Raw genomic sequence first — 22,990 nt, 5'->3', positions numbered from 1 at the left:
CTGAGTCCTCTGGTCTGAGAGTTTCACACCAGTGAAAACATCTTCACCACATCCACTCTACTGAGGTGTTTCACCATTCAACAGGTTTCAATTAGGCCACTCCTCATTTTTCAGAATTCCAGTGAACACAGGCCCAGAGCCATCAAACGCTTCTCACATGACAAGCATTTCAATCCCAAAATCATCTTCACAAACTTCCTTTGAACCCTCTCCAATGTCAGCACATCTCTTCTTAGATGAAGGGCCCAAAACTGCTCACAATACTCCAAGTGAGGCCTCACCAGTGCTTTATAAAGCCTCAACGTTACATCCTTGCTTTTATATTCTAGTCCTCTCCAACTGAATGCTAACATTGCATTTGCCTTCCTCACCACCAACTCAACCTGCAATTAACCTTTAGGGAATCCTGCGTGAGGATTCCCAAGATCCTTTGGACCTCAAATTTTTGAATTTTCTTTCCATTTAGAAAATACTCTGCTTTTATTTATTTTATCAACGTTTATGATCATACACTTCCCGACACTATTCCATTTGCCACTTTTTTGCCCATTCTCCTCATCTAAGTCCCTCTGTAACCTCTCTACTTCCTCAGCACTACCTGCCCATCCATCTATCTTCATATGGTCCACAAAGCCATCAATTTCATCATTCAAATGATTGACATATAACGTAAAAAGAGGCAATTCCAACACCTGTGGAACACCAGTCACCAGCAGCCAAACAGAAGAGGCTCCCTTTGTTCCTACTCTTTGCCTCCTGCCAGTCAGCCACTTTACCCATGCTAGTGTCTTTCCTGTAACACCAATGGGCTCTTACCTTGTTAAGCAGCCTCATGTGTGGCATCTTGTCAAAGCGCTTCTGAAAATCTAAGTACACAATATCCACCAATTCTCCTTTGTCTATCGTGCTTGTTAGACCTTCAAAGAATTCCAACCGATTTGTCAGGCATGATTTGCCCTCAAGGAAACCATGCCTACTATGGCCTATTTTAATAAGTGCCTGCCTCGAAGTACCCCAAAACCACATCCTTAACAATAGTCTCCAACATCTTCCCAACCACTGAGGTCAGACTAACTGGCCTATAATTTCCTTTCTTCTGCCTCGTTCCCTTCTTGAAGAGTGGAGAGACATTTGCAATTCTCCATTCCTCTGGATCCATTGATTCCTGAAAGATCATGCATCGTGAGAAGTGCCATTCCAAGTCTTTTCAGACAGAAGTGTGGTAGGTGTGCATCAAGGCCAATACCAGCTGTCTGGACAGGCCTGTAACCAAGATCTGTCTTCTACGGAAGGCAGAGGTTTGAGGGGGCACAGCTCGAGATTCATGACTTTGACGGTAAAGATCACTCTGTACTGGGGTAAATGCTGATCACCTCTGCCACAGGTGACTGTTGCACAACTTGACTGAAAGAAGAAAGAGGCATTTGTATAAATGTTAAAATATTTGTCCTTGAAGGTTTCATGTCTCCTATTTTAGAAGTATCTAGTTGTAATTATTACAGGGTAATAATTAGGGGCTGAGATGTTCTATTTTCTTTCAGTATTGTGTTTTGTTGTGCATTTCTTATGGCAATATATTCGTGCTTGGGGTTAGTTAGTTTAGTCTAGTTGAGAGGGGTAAACTATGGGTTGATTCTTTTTGTTGACTGCTAATTTAGTTCAGCTTCTTTACTACTCAAATTTGAAAGCCATATTTAGTTTTGTTAAGTTTTTTATCACTACAAGGTCGTTCATCTTTGCTGGTTTAGTAATAAAGGATTGAACTTTGGAACTTTGTTATTTTAGAAGTGTGCCATACAGTCTCAATCTGCTGGCTTAGCCTCTCAGCGGTCTTGGTTTTTGCTACGGGGTGGAGGAGGGATTTGCACGGGTGGGGGTGTAAGAAAGAGCCACACACTGAGACATGCATAGAGGTATAAAACTTTAATACACTGCCCTGAGTCTGGGCTGCCGAACTGCGCATAGACTGGAACACGCTGAGTGGGGTGGGCGTTCACTGAGGAGGGTTGGAGAGGTGAGGGAGGCAGGGACGAGAGGTGGGAGGAAGGAGCAGGCGGGGAATGCTGGCAGAATACTGTCTGGTACGCGGTGCAAAATGGGGTCCGGAACGGGGAGGAGGGATCATCTCCAACCCCCTCCACCAGCAGTCGATTCCTGGGGATCAGAGACACAGGAAAGATACCCCACCCCACAAGAGAGCTGTGGGGGGGTGGGTCTAGAAGTCCGAGACTGGGTGAAAACCCTTCCCTGGGTCTGCAGCTGGACCCAGCGGAGAGGGGAGGGGTGCGTTCACTCCCGCTGGGCCGCGAGTGAGGGGGAGCAAGTCGGGAGAGCCAAGATTCTTCTTTCTTCTTTCCACAACCCCACCCCCAATCTGTGGGTCGGGGTGGGCGTGTCGCAGGGGAGGGGTTGTGGGGGGGGGGCAGGTGTTGATCAGGTTTCCTTGCTGGTCTCCAGGTTCCTGCGGCGGGTGTATCGGGAGGTCACTTGATCTGGGAGATCATCGGCGAAGTACTCGGAGAGCTGGTAGTCCCACTGACACACCGCTCCATCCCACTGTGGGGTGGGGAGACAGGAAGACATGGGGTCAGCAATGGAATAACACCCCTGTTCCCCACCATCTACTCTCCCCAACCACCTTCACCCCTTCACCCCACCCTTACCCTCGCTGGTAGGCTGATCTAGACCTTGCGATCCATGTTGGGCTGGCCACTTGGATCCAGAATTGGCTTTCCGGCCGGATGCAGAGCATAACGGTGGATAGAACTTTTCATGGGGGGAGGTCCGTGACCCAGTGGTGTTCTGCACTGGGGCCCCTGCTCTTTGTGACAGACTGGTGGGATGGGTGAAATGGTAAGTTCACACGGAGATTGGTGGAGTTGTGGACAGTGTAGAGAGCTGTCAGTAGATGAGAAATGTGAATGATTGTGTAGGTAACGCATCACACAGTTACCGTACCATGGGACGAGCGAGAGAAAGGAAAAACAACCCACCAATCAATCTCCGGCACTGTATATCCAGCTCAGTGATTGGTCGATAAGTATTCTTTTCTGTCTTTCGCTACCCAGAGTCATAGAACACCACTGTTTCTAGCCCCTGCTGAACTAGTAATCTGTCTACTCCTGTTGGTCTGCACCGGGACGGACCCCAGCCCTTCCTGCCCCTCCCACCCATGTACTTATCCAAACTCCCCTTAAATGCTGAAATCAAACCCACATCCACTTCTGCTGCCAGTTCATTCCACACACTCACAACCTTGAGTGAAAAAGTTCCCCTTAAACCTTTCACCCTTAACCCATGACCTCTAGTTCTAGTCTCACCCAACTTCAGTAAAAAAAAAGGCTGCTTGCTTTTACCTTATCTAAACCCCTTATAATTTCATATAGCTCTATCAAATCTCTTGTTTTCCTACATGCTAGAGTGTAAAGCCCTAATCTATTCAATCTTTCCCTATAACTCAGGTCCCCAAATCCTGGCAACATCATTGTAAATTTTCTTTGTACACTTTCAATGTACACTTTATACACTAACAAAGTTCCAAAGTTCGATCCTTTATTACTAAACCAGCAAAGACAAACAATCTTGTAGCGATAGGTGACCAACACTGCACATAATACTCCAAATTACGCCTCAGCAACACCTTGTACAACTTCAACATAACATCCCAACTCCTGTACTCAAAACATTAATTTAGAAGGCCAATGTGCCAAAAGCTTTCTTCACGACCTTATCTACCTCTGATGCCATGTTTAAGGAATTATGTATCTGTACTCCCAGATCCCGCTGTTCTACCACACTCCTCAGTAGAAGGATAGTATCACAGGTCAAAAGCTTTAAGTTCCTCGGGGTCAATATCACAAATGACCTGACATGGCCCAACCAAGCAGAGTTCACTGTAAAGAAGGCCCACCAGTGCCTTTACTTCCTGAGAAAACTAAAGAAATTTGGCCTGGCCCCTAAAACCCTCACTAATTTTTATAGATGCACCGTAGAAAGCATTCTTCTAGGGTGCATCACAACCTGGTATGGAAGTTGTCCTGTCCAAGACCAAAAGAAGCTGCAGAAGATCATGAACACGGTGCAGCACATCACACAAAACAATCTCCCGTCCGTGGACTCACTTTACACCGCACGCTGTTGGAGCAGTGCTGCCAGGATAATCAAGGACACGACCCACCCAGCCAACACACTTTTCATCCCTCTTCCCTCCAGGAGAAGGTTCAGGAGCTTGAAGACTCGTACAGCCAGATTTGGGAACAGCTTCTTTCCAACTGTGATAAGACTGCTGAACGGATCCTGACCCGGATCTGGGCCGTACCCTCCAAATATCCGGACCTGCCTCTCAGTTTTTTTGCACTACCTTACTTTCCATTTTTCTATTTTCTATTTATGATTTACAATTTAAATTTTTAATATTTACTAATTTTTACTATTTTTAACATTTAATATTTGTAATCCAGGGAGCGGGAAGCACAGAATCAAATATCGCTGTGATGATTGTATGTTCTAGTATCAATTGTTTGGCGACAATAAAGTATAAAGTAACTTATAGTCTTTTAAGAGACTCCTGGATAGGTACATGGAGCTTAGAAAAATAGAGGGCTATGGGTAACCTGAGGTAATTTCTAAAGTAAGGACATGTTCGGCACAGCATTGTGGGCTGAAGGGCCTGTATTGTGCTGTAAGTTTTCTATGTTTTCCTACCACTCACTGTGCAAGATCTATCCTTTAGGATTCTCCTTCAGCTTGCCTGCTAGAGCAAACTCATGCCTTCTTTTAGTCCTCTTAATTTCCTTCTTACCACCAAGAGGCCCAAAGCCTTCCCGTAGAGGCTGGAGGCTTGTGTGCCTCAATGACCCCGACAGCTATGTCCGGGCTTTATGCTTTGGCTCTTGGGAGGGTCACCCAGGTCAAAGGGTGGAGGCCAGAGTAAGAGAGGTCCACCAGTCCTCCAGGTTTGGGGGTTCACCTCAGGGCTAACGGCCCCGACTGGTCGAACAAACTGTTACGGAAACAGCAGTGAAGAATCCTTCTGCATCTGAGTGCAACAGTATTCCTGAGTCCGCACCCGGGATTTGCATGACTGACAGTAGTGAGAACTGCGAGGAGATTCTGACATGATAAAGGATGCCCTGAACACCATCAGAGATGGAGAAGCTTCACTGCTACCTAAAACAGGCAAAAGAAGAAGAAGAATTTCCTTCTTAAATGTTCTCTTGCATTTTTAATACTCCTCCAGTACCTTATTTGCTCCTTCCTGCCTATACCTGCTATGCATCTTCCTCTAAACTAGGACCTCAATATCTCTCGAAAACCAAGGTTCCTGCACCTGAAATCCCTGCCTTTTATAACCTGATATCCTTGCCTTGTATTCTTCATTCATTAATTTTCTTTCTGTATTTTATTCTTTATATTATTCTAATAAAGCAGTCTCTAAAATTTGAATATAGGTGGATGAGCTTAGAGCATAGATTGATACCTGGAAATATGATGTTGTAGCTATTAGTGAAACATGGTTGCAGGAGGGGTGTGATTGGCAACTAAATATTCCCGGATTTTGTTGCTTCAGGTGTGATAGAATAGGAGGGGCAAGAGGGGGAGTTGTTGCATTGCTTGTCAGAGAATATATAACAGCGGTGCTCTGGCAGGATAGATTAGTGGACTTGTCTAGGGAGGCTATCTGGGTGGAATTGAGGAAAAGGAAAGGTGTTGTGATGCTTATAGGGGTGTATTATAGACCACCTAATGGGGACCGAGAACTGGAGGAGCAAATTTGTAAGGAGATAGCAGATATTTGTAGTAGGCACAAGATTGTGATTGTGGGAGATTTTAATTTTCCACACATAGACTGGGAAGCCCATTCTGTAAAAGGGCTGGATGGTTTGGAGTTTGTCAAATGTGTGCAAGATAGTTTTTTGCAGCAATACATAGAGGTAGCAACTAGAGAAGGGGCAGTGTTGGATCTCCTGTTAGGGAATGAGATAGGGCAGGTGACGGAGGTATGTGTTGGGGAGCACTTCGGGTCCAGTGATCACAATACCATTAGTTTCAGTGTAATTATGGAGAAGGATAGGACTGGACCTAGGATTGAGATTTTTGATTGGAGAAAGGCTAACTTTGAGGAGATGCGAAAGGATTTAGAAGGAGTGGATTGGGACAACTTGTTTTATGGGAAGGATGTAATAGAGAAATGGAGCTCATTTAAAGGTGAAATTTTGAGGGTTCAGGATCTTTACGTTCCTATTAGGTTGAAAGGAAAGGTTAAAAGTTTGAGAGAGCCATGGTTTTCAGGGGATATTGGAAGCTTGGTTCGGAAAAAGAGAGGGATCTTCAATAAATATAGGCAGCTTGGAGGAATATAAAGAATGTGAAAAGAATCTTAAGAAATAAATTAGAAAGGCTAAAAGAAGATACGAGGCTGCTTTGGCAAGTAAGTAAGGTGAAAATAAATCCAAAGGGTTTCTACAGTTATGTTAGTGGCAAAAGGATAGTGAGGGATAAAATTGGACCCTTGGAGAACCAGAGTGGACAGCTATGTGCAGAGCCAAAAGAGATGGGGGAGATTTTGAATAATTTATTTTCTTCGGCATTCACTAAGGAGAAGGAAATTGAATTGTGTAAGGTAAAGGAAACAAGAAGGGAAGTTATGGAAAGTATGACAATTAAAGAAGAGGAAGTACTGGCGCTTTTAAGGAATATAAAAGTGGATAAGTCTCCAGGTCCGGACAGGATATTCCCTAGGACCTTGAGGGAAGTTAGTGTAGAAATAGCAGGGGCTATTTCAAATGTCATTAGAAACGGGGATGGTGCCGGAGGATTGGCGTATTGCTCCTGTGGTTCCATTGTTTAAAAAGGGTTCTAAGAGTAAACCTGGCAATTATCGGCCTGTGAGTTTGACGTCATTGGTGGGTAAATTGATGGAAAGTATTCTTAGAGATGGTATATATAATTATCTGGATAGACAGAGTCTGATTAGGAACAGTCAACATGGATTTGTGCATGGAAGGTCATATTTGACAAATCTTATTGAATTTTTTGATGAGGTTACTAAGAAAGTTGACGAGGGTAAAGCGGTGGATGTTGTCTATATGGACTTCAGTAAGGCCTTTGACAAGGTTCCACATGGAAGGTTAGTTAGGAAGGTTCAATCGTTAAGCATTAATATGGAAGTAGTAAAATGGATTCAGCAGTGGCTAGATGGGAGACGCCAGAGAGTAGTGGTGAGTAGCTTTGTCAGATTGGAGGACGGTGTGTAGCGGTGTGCCTCAGGGATCTGTACTGGGTCCAATGTTGTTTGTCATATATATTAATGATCTGGATGATGGGGTGGTAAATTGGATTAGTAAGTATGCAGATTATACTAAGATAGGTGGCGTTGTGGATGAGGTAGGTTTTCAAAGCTTGCAGAGAGATTTAGGCCAGTTAGAAGAGTGGGCTGAAAGATGGCAGATGGAGTTTAATGCTGAAAAATGTGAGGTGCTACATTTTGGTAGGACTAATCAAAACAGGACATACATGGTAAATTGTAGGGCATTGAAGAATGCTGTAGAACAGAGGGATCTCGGAATAATGGTGCATAGTTCCCTGAAGGGGGAATTTCATGTGGATAGGGTGGTGAAGAAAGCTTTCGGTTTGCTGGCCTTTATTAATCAAAGCATTGAGTATCGGAGTTGGGATGTAATGTTGAAATTATATAGGGCATTGTTAGGCCAAATTTGGAGTATTGTGTACAGTTCTGGTCACCGAATTATAGGAAAGATGTCAATAAAATTGAGAAAGTACAGAGAAGGTTTACTAAAATGTTGCCTGGGTTTCATCTCCTGAGTTACAGAGAAAGGTTGAAAAAGTTAGGTCTTTATCCTTCGGAGTGTAGAAAGTTGAGGGGGGACTTGATAGAGGTGTTTAAAATTATGAAGGGGATTGATAGAGTTGACGTGAATAGGCTTTTTCCATTGAGAGTGGGGAAGATTCAAGCAGGAGGACATGAGTTGAGAGTTAAAGGGCAAAAGTTTAGGGGTAACATGAGGGGGAACTTCTTTACTCAGAGAGTGGTAACTGTGTGGAACGAGCTTCCAGCAGAAGTGGCTGAGGCAGGTTCGATGTTGTCATTTAAAGTTAAACTGGATAGATATGTGGACAGGAAAGGAATGGAGGGTTATGGGCTGAGTGCAGGTCGGTGGGACTAGGTGAGTGTAAGAGTTTGGCACGGACTAGAAGGGCCGAGATGGCCTGTTTCCGTGCTGTAATTGTTATATGGTTATATGTGCAGTGCCTCCTTTGTTTGCAGAAACATCCCACTGTTGAATTGGGAAGGAGTAAGGATCGAATTTCAAAATATTTATGTTACATGCGGGATGTAGATCAGCTTAACCCGGGCAAGTGTGAAGTATCGTACTTTGGAAGTGTCGATTCTGGAAAGGTATAATAATAATGGGGTTGTCGTAGTGGGAGATTTTAATTTCCCAAATATCAATTAGCAAGTCCCTAGAGCGAGGGGTTTAGGTGGGGTGGAGTTTGTTAGGTATGTTCAAGGTGGTTTCTTGACACAATATGTAGATAAGCCTACAAGAGGAGAGGCTGTACTTGATCTGGTATTGGGAAATGAAACTGCTCAGGTATCAGATCTCTCAGTGGGAGAGCATTTTGGAGATAGTGATCACAATTCTACCTCCTTTACCATAGGATTGGAGAGGGATAAGAACAGACAAGTTAGGAAAGTGTTTAATTGGAGCAAGGGGAAATGTGGGGCTATCAGGTAGGAACTTGGAAGCATAAATTGGGAACAGATGTTCTCAGGGAAATGTATGGAAGAAATGTGGCAAATGTTCAGGGGATATTTGTGTGGAGTTCTGCATAGGTACGTTCCAATGAGACAGGGAAAGGATGGTAGGGTACAGGAACCGTGGTGTACAAAGGCTGTTGTAATTCTAGTCAAGAAGAAAAGAAGAGCTTACGAAAGGTAATGATAGAGATCTAGAAGATTATAAGGCTAGCAGGAAGGAGCTTAAGAAAGAAATTAGGAGAGCCAGAAAGGGCCATGAGAAAGCCTTGGCGGACAGGATTAAGGAAAACCCCAAGGCATTGTACAAGTATGTCAAGAGCAGAGGATAAGACGTGAGAGAATAAGACCAATCAAGTGTGGCAGTGGAAAAGTGTGTCTAGAACCGGAGGAGATAGCAGAGGTACTTAATAAGTACTTTGCTTCAGTATTCACTACGGAAAAGGATGACTTACAATGGACTGAAAAGTTTGAGCACGTAGATATTAAGGAAGAGTATGTGCTGGAGCTTTTGGAAAGCATCAAGTTGGATAAGTCACCGGGACCGGACGAGATATACTCCAGGCTACCGCAGGAGGTGAGCGAAGAGATTTGCATCATCAATGGGGATGGGAGAAGTTCCAGAGGATTGGAAGGTTATGGATGTTGTTCCATTATTCAAGAAAGGGAGTAGAGATAGCCCAGGATATTATAGACCAGTGAGTCTTACTTAAGTGGTTGGAAAGTTGATGGAGAAGATCCTGAGAGGCTGGATTTAGAAACATTTGGAGAGGCATAAAATGATTAGGAATAGTTAGCATGGCTTTGTCAAAGGCAGGTCGTGTCTAATGAGCCTGACTGAATTTTTTGAGGATGTGACTAAACACATTGATGGAGGTAGAACAGTAGATGTAGTGTATATGGGTTTCAGCAAGGCATTTGATAAGGTACTCCATGCCAGGTTTATTGAGAAAGTAAGGAGGCATGGGATCCAAGGGGACATTGCTTTGCGGATCCAGAACTGGCTTGCCCACAGAAGGCAAAGAGTGGTTGTAGACAGGTCATATTCTGCATGGAGGTCGGTGACCAGTGGTATGCCTCAGGGATCTGTTCTGAGACCCCTACTCTTTGTGATTTTTATAAATGACCTGGATGAGGAATGGAGGGATGGGTTACTAAGTTTGCTGATGACACAAACATTGGAAGTGTTGTGGATAGTGTGGAGGGCTGACAGAGGTTACAGCAGGACATTGATAAGATGCAAAACTGGATTGAGAAGTGGCAGATGGAGTTCCACCCAGAAAAGTGTGAGGTGGTTCATTTTGGTAGGTCAAATATGATGGCAGAATATAGTATTAATGGTAAGACTCTTGGCAGTGTGTAGGATCAGAGGGATCTTGGGGTTCGAGTCCATAGGACGCTCAAAGCAGCTGCGCAGGTTGACTCTGTGGTTTAGAAGGCATATGGTGCATTGGCCTTCATTAAGCATGGAATTGAATTTAGTAGCCAAGTGGTAATGTTACAGCTACATAGGACCCTGGTCAGGCCCCACTTGGAGTACTGTGCTCAATTCTGGTCGCCTCACTATAGGAAGGATGTGGAAACCATAGAAAGGGCGCAGAGGAGATTTACAAGAATGTTGCCTGGATTGGGGAGCATGCCTTATGAGAATAGGTTGAGTAAACTCAGCCTTTTTTCCTTGGAGTGACGGAGGATGAGAGGTGACCTCATAGAGGTGTATAAGATGATGAGAGGCATTGATCGTGTGGATAGTCAGAGGCTTTCTTCCCAGGGCTGAAATGGCTAACACGAGAGGGAACAGTTTTAAGATGCTTGGAAGTAGGTACAGAGGAGACGTCAGGAGTAAGTCTTTTTACGCAGAGAGTGGTGAGTGCATGGAATGGGCTGCCGGTGATGGTGGTGGAAGCAGGTACGATAGGGTCTTTTAAGAGACTCCTGGACAGGTACATGGAGCTCAGAAAAATAGAGGGCTATGGGTAGCCCTAGGTAATTTCTAAGGTAAGGACATGTTCTGCACAGCTTTGTGGGCTGAAGGGACTGTATTGTGCTGCAGGTTTCCTATGTTTCTGAATGTAAAGGGACATCACACAGTTAACGGCAGGACCCTTCACCGTGTTGATGTACACAGGGATCTTGGAGTCCAAGTCCACGGCTCCCTGAAAGGGGTTGCGCAAGTGGTAGGATGGCAAAGCATCCTTTATTAGCCGAGGCACCGAGTTCAAGAGTTGGGAAGTTACGCTGCAGCTTTGTAAGACTTTGGTCAGGCCAGACTTGGGAGTATCATGTGCAGTTCTGTTTATCCCAATACAGGAAGGGTGTGGAGACTTTGAAGACGGTGCAGAAGAGGTTCACCAGGATGGGTTCAAGCTACAGGGAGAGGTTGAACAAACATGGGTTGTTTTCTCAGGAGCACCAGAGGCTGCAGGGAGTCCTGGTAGAGGTTTATAAGATTATGAAAGGCTTTGAGAGCCTTTTTTTTGCCAGGCAGGTGATGTCTACATACAAGAGACTCTGCAGATGCTGGAAATCCAGAGCAACATGCACAAAATGCTGGAAGAGCTCAGCAGGTCAGGCAGCATCGATGGAAATGAATAAACAGCCGATGTTTTCAGGCGAGACCTTTCTTCAGGACTGGAGAGGAAGGGGGAAGATGCCAGACAAGCTAGAAGGTGATAGGTGAAGCCAGGTGGGTAAAGGACTGGAGAGGAAGTAATTCCCCTTTCTCAGTTCCTTCATCTCTGCTTCCTTTCCAGGATATCAGAGATGTTCTCCTTCTTCAAAGTATGGCGTTTCCTTTTCTCCACCATTGATGCTTCCCTCACCCACATCTCCTCCATTTCCCAAACATCTACACTCACCCCATCTTCCTGCTGCCTTATCAGTGATAAGAGTTCCTTTTGTCATTACCAACCACCCCATGAGCTTCCACATCCAACACATCATCCTCTGCAACTTCCACCATCTCCAAAGGGATCCTATCCCAAACGTACATTACCTCCCCCCCCACTCTGCTTTCCATTCATCCTTCCCCACTAATCTCCCTCCCAGCACTTACCCCTGCAAGGGGCAGAAGTGCTCCACCCACCCATTCATCTGCTCCCTCACCTCCATTCAGGGCCCCAAACAGTCCTTCCAGGTGAGGCAACACTTCACCTGTGAATCTGCTGGGGTCACCGATTGTGTCTGGTGCTCCTGGTGTGGCCTCCTCTGCATTCGTGAGGCCCGTTGTAAATTGGAGGACCAGTGTGTCGAGCATCTCCTCTCCGTCTGTCAAAGGCAGAACTTCCCAGTAGCCCAACATTTTAATTCCAATTCCCATCCCGACATGCCAGTCCATGGTCTCCTCTTGTGGCGAGATGAGGCCACCCTCAGGTAGAGCAGCAACACCTTATATTCCGTCTGGGTGGCCTCCAACCTGATGACATGATATCCATTTCTCCTTCTGCGAAAAGGAATTCTCCCTCCTCCTCCTACTCCCTACTCTGGCTTCTTACCTCTTCTCACCTGCTATCACCTCCCCCGAGTTCTCTCTTCCTTCCCTTTACCTTTACCACCCATCTGGTTTCACCTATCCCCTTTCCCTACCCCCATCTTTCTATTCTGGCCTCTTCCCCCTTCCTTTCCAGTCCTGAAGAAGGGCTTCAGCCCAAAACATTGACTGTACTCTTTTCCACAAACGCTGCCTGACCTGCTGAGTTCCTTCAGCATTTTGTATGTGTTACTTTGTAAATGTCAACACCAGAGGACATGTATTTCAGGTGAAAGGGGGTAAAGGGGGTACATTCAAAGGAGATGTTCAGGCGAGCTTTTTTTTTTTTAACACAGAGTGCTGGGTGCCTGGAATGTGCTGCTTGGGGTGGCGGGGGAGGCTGTTATGTTAGAGGCTTTTAGGCACACAGACATGGAGGGACAGAGGGATTAGATATGACTAGAGAATACTCCAAACATGGAGGGGCTGTGCAGGTAGAAGGGACCAAGTTTAAATCAGCAGTGTTGTCCACCAAAGGATCTGTCCCAATGCTGGATTGTTCTGTCCTCCATCACCCTCACTCCCACCCTTCCTCCCTCCGTGTCCCCTCACCGAGGTGCTGATGATCCTCTCCTCGAATGGGTGCCAGCTGACGTCACGGACACAGGCCCGGTGTTCTGACAGTTTGCTCACGATCTTTCCCGTTAGGACGTCGTAAACTGGTGGGAGAAGGAGAAAGAGAGAGAGAGAGGCAGCCAGGCTGGGGACCCATCCTAGATCACCTCCTCCCCACCCCTACACACACCCAACTCCTCCAACCCAGTCTGGGACCCCTCAGGCAAAGGGGAGTCAATGATAGCCCCCGGGTACAACCTGGTACCCATCCCCGCAACATCTCAGTCAGGGGACCCCACTTACCCTCAGCCTGCCCCAGCCCACTCGGGGTAGCGGGGAGAGGACAACCCCTCCCCCGTCCCTCCGTCCCAGCTCGCTCTGAGAGGGGGGGTGGGGTTGGGAGGTCCCTCCCTCTCTGTGTCCCATTTTGCTGACGGCTGGGTGGGGGTGATGACACTCACTGACAACGCTGCCGGTCGAACAGCCACTGTAGATGAACCGCTGGCCGGTGGTGAAGGCAGGTGAGAAACGACAGCGGATCAGGGTGTGCAAGACGCCGTGGCCCCTGTACGTCATCAGCGAGGTGTCTCCGGGCAGGCGGTGCTTCTTGAAGGCTGTGGAGGGAGGGGGGAGAGAGTCGACACTCCTGTCAGACCACCAGCCACACCCCCAACCCACTGTGGGGAGAGATCTCCCTCTCCTCCCTTTTCCTCTCCCCAAACTCCCACCCCTCTTCCCTACACACGCCCATCCCTTCCCTCTATTTCCCTCTCCCCTTCCCACCCTATCTTCCCCCCACCCCTCGCTCCTTCTCCTTGTTTCCCCTCATCTCCGTCTCCTACCTCTACCACTTTCACTCCCACTCCTCTCTACTGCCACCCGCCCTTCCATCTCGCCCTCCTACCCTCCCCATCTCCCCATCATCTCCTCCCCTCTTCCCCTTACTTTCTTCCAACTCCCCCTACAAACCAACCACCTCTACCTTCCACCTCTTTCCCCCTTCTCCCTTGCCCACACCCCTCCCATAAATACCCCCTACTCTCCCCTTCACCCTCTCCTCTCTCACATGCTCTGTCTCCCTGTCCCTTTCATTCCCTCTTCTCCTACGTTCCTCTCTCCCTCACTGCCTACTCCTACTGCTGGAACTGGATAACTCAGGCCCCGTCCTGCTGTGTGAGACTCCGGCACCAGGCTGTTGTAGGGAGGGGGCCGTTCTCCCCACCAGCCAGGCAGGGACGGGGGAAGGCTCCCGGGCTCGGCCATAGGCTGCCAGGGGAGGCCGGCCATCCACAGCAGTGCCCCTAGTGGCTGGAGGGCTTCACCGCACTGTGGTGGTGTTGCAGGATTTTCCCAGTGCAGGGGCCAGATAGATGTTTCTCCAGCTGCTGGGGGTTGGGGGTGGACAGTAGCCCTGCCCTCTGCCCTCCAGCCAACCCAACCCCACCTCACCTCTCTTGGGCACCTGCTGCCACCGGTAGTCCCAGTTCTGTTGGGTGACGGCCTGTCGCGAGGCATCGAGGCCCTCTTTCGGGGAGAACCGACGGACGTCCCACAGCTTGATGGTCTGGTCCTTGGAGTTAGAGACCAGGAAGCGGGCGTCACCCTGGCAACAGAAGGAAGGGAGTCAATGCACAGGGCTCCCTCAGCACACCCTCCCTCCTCTCAGCCCCTCCCACACTCCTCTCTGTCCCTCCTGCCTTCCAGTTCTCCTCACTGCCCCTCCCAGAGTGCTCCCCACCTCTCCACCCTCCCATCCTGCCTCCAGACCCTTCTCACTGTGCTTCCTCTCTCTGCTCCATGCCCCACCCTTCTCAATTCCCCTCCCCCTTCCTTCTCTCTGTACCTCCCACAGCGCTCCCTCCTGCACCTCTGCCCCACCCGCCCCTCCCCTCATCTCCTCCCTCCTCATGCGCCCCTCCCACGGTGCTCTGACCTAGGGAAGAGGAGGTGAAAGAAATTTGGTTCTTTGTGATGTCCTGGACGAATTTGTGGGTTAGTAAGATCACAGATGGGAGGGCAAGTTCGCAGATGACACGAGGATTGGTGCAGGATACAGCGGGATAGGGTGAGAAGTGGTAGGGACAGTTTAACCTGCCAGAACTTTGGAAAATCAAATGTCAGGGGACTCTTCACAATATTGATGTACAGAAGGATCTTGGGCTCCGTCCAGAGTCATAGGAAGTCATTCCTACCTGTGGCCATCAAACTTTACAACTCCTCCCTTGGAGGGTCAGACACCCTGAGCTAATAGGCTGGTCCTGGACTTATTTCCTGGCATAATTTACATATTACTATTTAACTATTTATGGTTCTATTACTATTTATTATTTATGGTGCAACTGTAACAAAAACCAATTTCCCCCGGGATCAATAAAGTATGACTATGACTATGAGTTCTTGACACTGGCTGCACGGAGCGATACGCTTTACAAAACTCTAATTTGGCCACATCGGGAGCATTGCAGGCAGCTCCGATCGCCCATCGCAGGAAGGGTGTGGGGGCTTCGGAGAGGGTGGGGAAGAGGTGGATTAGAGGGCAGGAGCTACAAGGAGAGGCTGGACAAACCTGGGTTCTCTGGAGCAGCGGACAGGTTTTTGAGATTTTCAGAGGCACAGATGGACAGCTGGAATCTTTCCCCCCAGGGTGGAAATGTCTAATACTAGAGGGCGTGTATTTAGAGCGAGAGGGGGCAAGTTTATCACGGAGAGAGTGGGTGGCGGGGACGTAGAATGTGCTGTAGGGCTGCTGGTGGAGGCAGATGTGTTAGACAGAGACATGAACGAGCAGGGAATGGAGGGACGTGAATCACGCACTGGCAGAAGGGATTAGATGTTATTAATAGCTTTCTCAAAACGTTGCCTGGACCTGGGGGCCTGAGCTAGAAGGTTGTGTAGCTTCGGGCTGTATTCCTTGGAACACTGGTGATTAAGGGGTGACCTGACAGAAGGGCGGGTGGGTGACCGAGGGGATTTTCCCCCGGGAGGACAAGAGGTGAGAGGTTTAAAAAAAAGATGCCAGAGGCAGCTTCTTCAGGCAGAGGGTGGTGCATATTTGGGATGAGCTGCCAGAAATAGTGGCTGAGGCAAGCACGTGAGCAACATTTAAAGCTGATTTAGACAAGTGGACAGACAGCGGAGGTTTAGAGGGCTGTGGGCCAAACAGGGCTGGGGGGGTGGGGGGGGTGAATGAGCTCACTGGGCAGTGCGGTCAGCAGGGAATGCCTGTTTCCCTGCTGTGCGACTGCGGCTGTCCCCGATCGTTGCGCGATGCCTGTCGGTGCACCTTGCTGTCGATGAAGGTGATCCCGTCGCGGTGGCCCGCCAGCACCCCCACGGGCTGGGGGTAGTCCTCCCGCAGCGTCCGCCGGTCCCACACCTTGCACAGGGCGTCGTCGCCCCCCGAGAACAGGATCTGGGAGCCCAGGTCCGCGAAGGAGACCGCGTTCACGTCATCCTCATGGGAGTCGATCTGAGCCGGGTGGATAGAGACAGAGGGGTTGGCGTCAGGGAGATGGGGAGAGAGGCACAGGGGAGGGTCGCGTTGCACAGGAGGGGGGAGTGGGGGTCTCAGAGGCGGTGGGGTAGGGGGAGACAGTGGGGTAATTATTGGAGAAGGGACGTAGGGGACGGTACCTTCAATGTCCGTTTGTTGTGTTCCAGGTCGTACACGTACAGGCAGCCGTCATTCGCTCTGGGAGGGGGTGAGAAAGAGAGGTGAGTGGGGAGGGGCATGAGAGGGAGGGGGGAGTGAGGGGGCAGCTCAGGCCAATGGGCAATCCATGGGACTGTGAAGGTCCTCCTGGGCTCCCTTCCCACCCACGAACACATCCCCTCCACTCCAACCCCTCCCTCCCCATGCGCAGAGTGCGATGACAGTGCTGTCAGTGTGGGGCGAGCCACCCTTCACAACCCCCACCCCTGTAGAGATGCCCACTCCTGACGAAGGACGGTGCAGTCAGAAGCCAACCCTCGCCAATCCATCAACTCCTGGCTCCGGGAATCATACCCACCCCCCACTGGCACCTTCTCTCCGTCTCCCCCCCCGTACCCCTTAATCTCTACCCATCCTCCCCTCCCAGCCCCCCCACTACCCTCCCCCACCACGCGCCTTGCAACCCCGCTGCTACCTACCCGCCCAGTACCTCCCGTCCGTCCGAGGACACGGTCAGTGAGAACACACAGAACCTCCGCTCGTCCGGGCTGGAGGGGGAGAAGGGAGAGAAGGGAGAGGGAGGGGAGAGTCAGTCAATGGGACGGCACCACAGTCACATTCCTGGCAGAAGGGGGCGAAGTCCCTCCGCCCGTCTCTCCCTGCTGGCCCACATATCCCAGTTTTCCATTGCTCCCTGCCCTGTGTGTGCCCACCCCTCTGAACCCCCCACTCCCCGACACTTTCCCCGTCACCCTCCCCACCCCTCCTTTGCCTGCTGAGGCTACTTGGCCAGTTGCATCCTGCCCTCTGTCCCGTTCCACCCTGGCTCTCCCTCCCAACCTGAGGCCACACTGGACATCAAACCCCTGTTGGCTCCCTCCCCCACCTTCGGATCGCGGGCAGGCAGCAGCAGGTCGTTCAGCCCCTTTCCCAAGCCTACCCCTCCGCTCAGCGTGGCCGCAGCAGATCTACACCTGCCCCGGGTCTCCAGATCCCTCAGTTCCTCCCTCGCCAATCACTTATCCGCCTCCCTCCTTCCCTCGACGTCTCCGACTCCCCACGCTCCGGAGGGGGCAGAGGACAAGGCCAAAGACCCATCGCCACGAGAAATCCTCACTCTCCTCGGCATTAAATCCCTGGTCATGTGCCTTGTCGATGTGTTTCCCTGTTTGCGTCTCCCCTGCTGGTGGGAACTTCCCAGCACCTTGGTGGGATATCGTTAGGAGTTGAGTAAGTTTCTACAGGTGTACAGTGGGGCACGTTCTGACTTAGAAACATAGAAAATAGGTGCAGGAGTAGGCCATTCAAGCCTGCACCGCCATTCAGTATGATCATGGCTGATCATCCAACTCAGAACCCCGCCCCAGCCTTCCCTCCATACCCCCTGACCCCCGTAGCCACAAGGGCCATATCTAACTCCCTCTTAAATATAGCCAATGAACTGGCCTCAACTGTTTCCTGTGGCAGAGAATTCCACAGATTCACCACTCTCTGTGTGAAGAAGCTTTTCCTCATCTCGGTCCTAAAAGGCTTCCCCTTTATCCTCAAACTGTGACCCCTCGTTCCGCAATTCCCCAACATGGGGAACAATCTTCCTGCATCTAGCCTGTCCAATCCCTTTAGAATTTTATGTTTCAATAAGATCCCCCCTCAATCTTCTAAATTCCAGAGAGTATAAGCCTAGTCGATCCAGCCTTTCACCATATGAAAGTCCTGCCATCCCAGGAATCAATCTGGTGAACCTTCTTTGTGCTCCCTCTATGGCAAGGATGTCTTCCTCAGATTAGGGGACAATACTCCAGGTGTGGTCTCACCAAGGCCCTGCACAACTTCAGTGGCACCTCCCTGCTCCTGTACTCGAATCCTCTTGCTATGAATGCCAGCATACCATTTGCCTTTTTCACCGCCTGCTGTACCTGCATGCCCACTTTCAATGACTGGTGTACAATGACACCCAGGTCTCGTTGCACCTCCCCTTTTCCTAATCGGCCACCATTGAGAGACTTGTTCTGTCTGGTGTGGACGCTCCAATGCAGAGGATCGCAAGAGGTAGTGGGGGGTGGGGGGTTTCTCAGCCTGCTCCATCACGGGCTCAACCCTCCCACCACCGAGGGCATCTACAAGGAGGCAGCATCCACCACTGAGGGCCTTCTCCTCCAGACATTCCCTCCTCTGATTCCTACCACCGGGACCGGGGAGGAGGTGGTACAGGAGCCTGAAGGCACACACTCAATGACTCCGGTCAGATTTCTGACCGGTCCACATACACAAGCTCACCACTGCTCTTTGACAATATTTATTTATCTGATTAATCACTTATCGCTGACTACAATTCACAGTGTTTTTCATGCCGTGCGCCGTACTGCTGCTGATTCCACGGCATGTCAGAGGGAATAAACCTGCTCCCCGGTAATCAGTCTGCTGAGCTTCCTCCAGCAGACCACTGGAGGGAGACCCGAGGGGGCAGGCAGCGGCCGCGGTGGGAAGAGAGCAGTCGAAGTTTCAGGTACAGGGGGCCCGTCTTCCGAAAGACTCGCTGGACCTCGGTGCCTTTCCCCCAACCTCCACCCATGGGAATCCCGTCACTGTTCTCGTCTACCCCCCCACCCCACGGGAATCCCGTCACTTCCCTCGTCCTCCCCCCGCCACCCACGGGAATCCCGTCACTCCCCTCGTCCACCCACCCACGGGATTCCCGTCACTGTCCTCGTCCTCCCCCCCCACCCACAGAATCCCGTCACTGTCCTCGTTCACCCACCCACGGGAATCCCCGTCACTCCCCTCGTACCCCCCTCACCCATGGGAATCCCGTCACTCCCCTCGTCCACCCACCCACGGGAATCCTGTCACTGTCCTCATCCTCCTCCCCGACCCACAGAATCCCGTCACTGTCCTCGTTCACCCACCCATGGGAATCCCGTCACTCCCCTCGTACCCCCATCACCCACGGGAATCCCGTCACTTCCCTCGTCCCCCCACCCACGGGAATCCCGTCACTCCCCTTGTCCCCCCCACCCACGGGAATCCTATCACTGTCCTTGTTCCCCCACCCACGGGAAACCCATCACTCCCCTCGTCCCCACCCCACCCACAGGAATCCCATCACTGTCCTCGTCACCCCCACCCATGGGAATCCCGTCACTCACCTCCCCTCCCCACCCACGGGTATCCCGTCACTCCCCTTGTCCCCCCCCACCCACGGGAATCCCGTCACTCCCCTTGTCCCCCCCCCACCCACAGGAATCCCGTCACTCCCCTGTCCCCCCCCACCCACGGGAATCCCGTCACTCCCCTCGCCCTTCCCCCCTCCCACGGCAATCCCATCACTGTCCTCGTTCCCCCACCCACGGGAATCCCGTCACTCCTCATCCCCACCCCACCCACAGGAATCCCGTCACTGTCCTCGTTCCCCCCCCCTCACCCGCGGGAATCCCGTCACTCTCCTTGTTCCCCCCCCCCCAACCCACGGGAATCCAGTCACTCCCCTCGCCCCCCCCCACCCACGGGAATCCCGTCACTGTCCTCGTTCCCCCACCCACGGGAATCCCGTCACTCCTCATCCCCACCCCACCCACAGGAATCCCGTCACTGTCCTCGTTTCCCCCACCCACGGGAATCCCGTCACTCCCCTTGTTCCCCCCGCTACCCATAGGAATCCCGTCACTGTCCTCGTTCCCCCCACCCACAGGAATCCCGTCACTGTCCTCGTCTCCCCACCCACGGGAATCCCGTCACTCCCCTCCCTCCCCACCCACGGGAATCCCATCACTCCCCTCGTCCCCCCACCCATGGGAATCCCGTCACTCCCCTCGTCCCCCCACCCACGGGAATCCCATCACTGTCCTCGTTCCCCAACCAAGGGAATCCATCACTTCCCTCCCCCCCCCCACCCACGGGAATCCCATCACTGTCCTCGTTCCCCCCACCCACGGGAATCCCGTCACTGTCCTCGTCACCCCCCCACCCACGGGAATCCCGTCACTGTCCTCGTCTCCCCACACCACGGAATCCCGTCACTCCCCTCGTCGCCCCCACCCACGGGAATCCTGTCACTCCCTTCGTCCCCCCACCCACAGGAATCCCGTCACTGTCCTCATCCCCCCACCCACGGGAATCCCGTCACTCCCCTCATCCCCCCACCCACGGGAATCCCGTCACTGTCCTCGTTCCCCAACCAAGGGAATCCCGTCACTTCCCTCCCCCCCCACCCACGGGAATCCCGTCACTGTCCTCGTTCCCCCCCCCCACGGGAATCCCGTCACTCCCCCCCCCCCCACCCACGGGAATCCCATCACTGTCCTCGTCTCCCCCCTCCACGGGAATCCCGTCACTCCCCTCGTCCCCCCCACCCACGGGAATCCCGTCACTCCCCTCATCCCCCCACCCACAGAATCCCGTCACTGTCCTCGTTCCCCAACCAAGGGAATCCCGTCACTTCCCTCCCCCCCCACCCACGGGAATCCCGTCCCTGTCCTCGTTTCTCCCCCCCCACCCACGGGAATCCCGTCACTCCCCTCCCCCCCCCACCCACGGGAATCCCATCACTGTCCTCGTCTCCCCCCTCCATGGGAATCCCGTCACTATCCTTGTTTCCCCCCCCTCACCCACGGGAATCCCGTCTCTGTCCTCGTTCCCGCCACCCCTCCACCCCCAACCAGCACCGGTTCACTCTCGGGAACAGGATGATATCCCAGAGGGAGGGATGGGGACAGGTCTCCTGGGGGGGATGTGGGGAGAGGGTGAGGGGGGAACTTACTTCAGATCCAGGGCGGTGTGAAGTTCACTCTCACTGTCGATGCTGCACAGGTGTACTACAGACAGAGAGGCAGCCGTTAGAGACGGGCGCGGCGGGTGAGAGAGAGACTGGGAGAGGAGGGTAAGGAGAGACGGGGCACGGGCGGGTGAGAGAGAGACTGGGAGAGGGATGGGACAGGCAGAGGAGGGGTAAGGTGGGGGAGAGAGGGAAGAGAGGAGAGATGGGGTGGGGGGTAGAGAGGAGAGAGGAGTGGGGGGAGGGGTGAGAGAGGGTATAGGAGAGGAGGAGTTGGGGTCAGGTTTAAGGGTGACTCACTGTAGTCTGACCAGCTGGAATAGAGCAGGTTGCCCCCGTCCGGGGTGAAGACCACGTCGAGAATACTCCAGCCCACGTCCCGGGCACGTATGGTCTTGAACTTCCTCAGGACCCCTCCCCTGGCCCGGTACAGGCGAATGTTCTGGTCTGGGGGCAGGGGGAATGAGAGGGAGGGGCATGTCAGTGCAGGTAAATCCTCAATACCTTCTCGTCTGTCTCTCCCTCCTCCCGTCCGCCGTCCCCTCACTTCATACTACCTCCCGTCCCACATCCCGACCCCTCACCCCCTCCCTCCTCTCCCTCTCGCCCTACCCATCCGCATCTCACAGCCCACATCCCAACTCCCCCTCCCTCTGACACTGCAGCCCCTCTGCTCTCCATCCACCTGCCCGTCCCTCCTTGCTCTCTGCACCGTCTCCCACTCTCTGACCCTGTCCCTCCTTCCTCCCCCTCTCTACGTGTTCCCTTTTCTTTGCCCAGTCCCCTGCACCCTGACCTATCCCCACTCCTCTCTGCTCATCCCGCTCTCACCCTCCCGCCCATTATATCCCCCTCCCCATCCCTCCAATCATATCCCCCCCCCCAACTCGCTCACCCTGACAGGCCGACATGAAGATGTTGCCGTCGGAGGAGAAGATGCCACAGAAAGCCTTCTGCTGGAACGAGTCAACGGGAGACATGTGGTTGGGCAGGAAGCTAGCCGGGGGAGGTGAGTGGGGAAGTTAGACATGGCCGAACAGAGTTGTCCCACAAACCGCCCTTCCCTCACCCAACCCAGGGTCAACACCGCCTACCATGGCGGAAACCCCAAGGGCCTCGGCCCAGGTTAACTCTTCCCCTGCTCAGTGACCTTCCACACTCCTGCAGCTTCGTAATCTCCTCCCTGATCCCCCCCTCTCTCTCTCTGACTGTCCTCATCAACCTGCCGACCAGGTTACCCCAACTATTCTATACGCCTGTGTGTGCGTGTCTCCACGCGATTCTGGTCAACCGATGACAGGAAGGATGTGGAGGCTGTGAGGAGGTTCCCCAGGATGCTGCCTGGGTTGGAGAGCAGGAGTTATAAGGAGGTTTTTTCTGGAGTATAGTGCAGGCTGAACTCCAGCTGCCACTTGTCAGCCCAGCTCTACATCGCGTCAACGTCCTGTTGTAACTTACAATCTCCGACACTATCCACAACGACACCAACCTTCGTGTCACCTGCAGACCTACTAACCCACCCTTCCACTTCCTCATCCCAGTAGTTTACAAAAGAAATCACTAAGAGCAGGGGTCCCAGAACAGGACCCTGAAGAAAGCCACTGGTCACCGATCCCCTGGCAGAATTTCCTCCATCTACAACCACCCCCTGCCTTCTGTGGGCAAGCCAAGTCTCCCTGGATCGCATGTGTCTCGACATTGTGA

General features: G+C 51.7%; 1 protein-coding gene across 2 annotated transcripts; it reads right to left on the bottom strand.

Moving 5' to 3' along the window:
- Window positions 1-1,908: 1,908 nt before the first annotated feature.
- On the bottom strand, window positions 1,909-22,311 carry dcaf11 (ddb1 and cul4 associated factor 11). 2 transcript variants are annotated; one of them, XM_072250991.1, is made up of 10 exons: window positions 22,182-22,311; window positions 21,587-21,733; window positions 21,272-21,326; window positions 16,995-17,063; window positions 16,497-16,554; window positions 16,147-16,332; window positions 14,313-14,466; window positions 13,325-13,477; window positions 12,861-12,967; window positions 1,909-2,556 (listed from the first exon to the last, which is right to left on the bottom strand). In XM_072250991.1, exons 1-10 carry the CDS (start codon window positions 22,264-22,266, stop codon window positions 2,434-2,436), a joined length of 1,137 nt encoding a protein of 378 aa, XP_072107092.1. In that variant the 5' UTR covers window positions 22,267-22,311; the 3' UTR covers window positions 1,909-2,433. The 2 variants fall into 2 exon arrangements, with proteins under 2 accessions (XP_072107092.1, XP_072107093.1); XM_072250992.1 differs by lacking the exon at window positions 16,995-17,063.
- Between the last annotated feature and the right edge of the window lie 679 nt (window positions 22,312-22,990).

Source organism: Mobula birostris, unplaced genomic scaffold, assembly GCF_030028105.1.
Source record: "Mobula birostris isolate sMobBir1 unplaced genomic scaffold, sMobBir1.hap1 scaffold_912, whole genome shotgun sequence".
Lineage (NCBI taxonomy): Eukaryota > Metazoa > Chordata > Chondrichthyes > Myliobatiformes > Myliobatidae > Mobula > Mobula birostris.
Note: the sequence above shows the minus strand (reverse complement) of the source record. Positions and strands in the feature narration are given on the sequence as shown.

Bases quoted from the DNA above. Each gene is read 5' to 3' on its own strand.
- dcaf11 (XM_072250991.1), bottom strand. From the start codon at position 22,266: ATGTCTCCCGTTGACTCGTTCCAGCAGAAGGCTTTCTGTGGCATCTTC. The intron at 17,064-21,271 runs GTAAGTTCCCCC...CTCCCCCTCCAG, and splicing joins CACACCGCCCTGGATCTGAA to CCCGGACGAGCGGAGGTTCT. The intron at 13,478-14,312 runs GTGAGGTGGGGT...CTCCCTCCACAG, and splicing joins GCAGCAGGTGCCCAAGAGAG to CCTTCAAGAAGCACCGCCTG.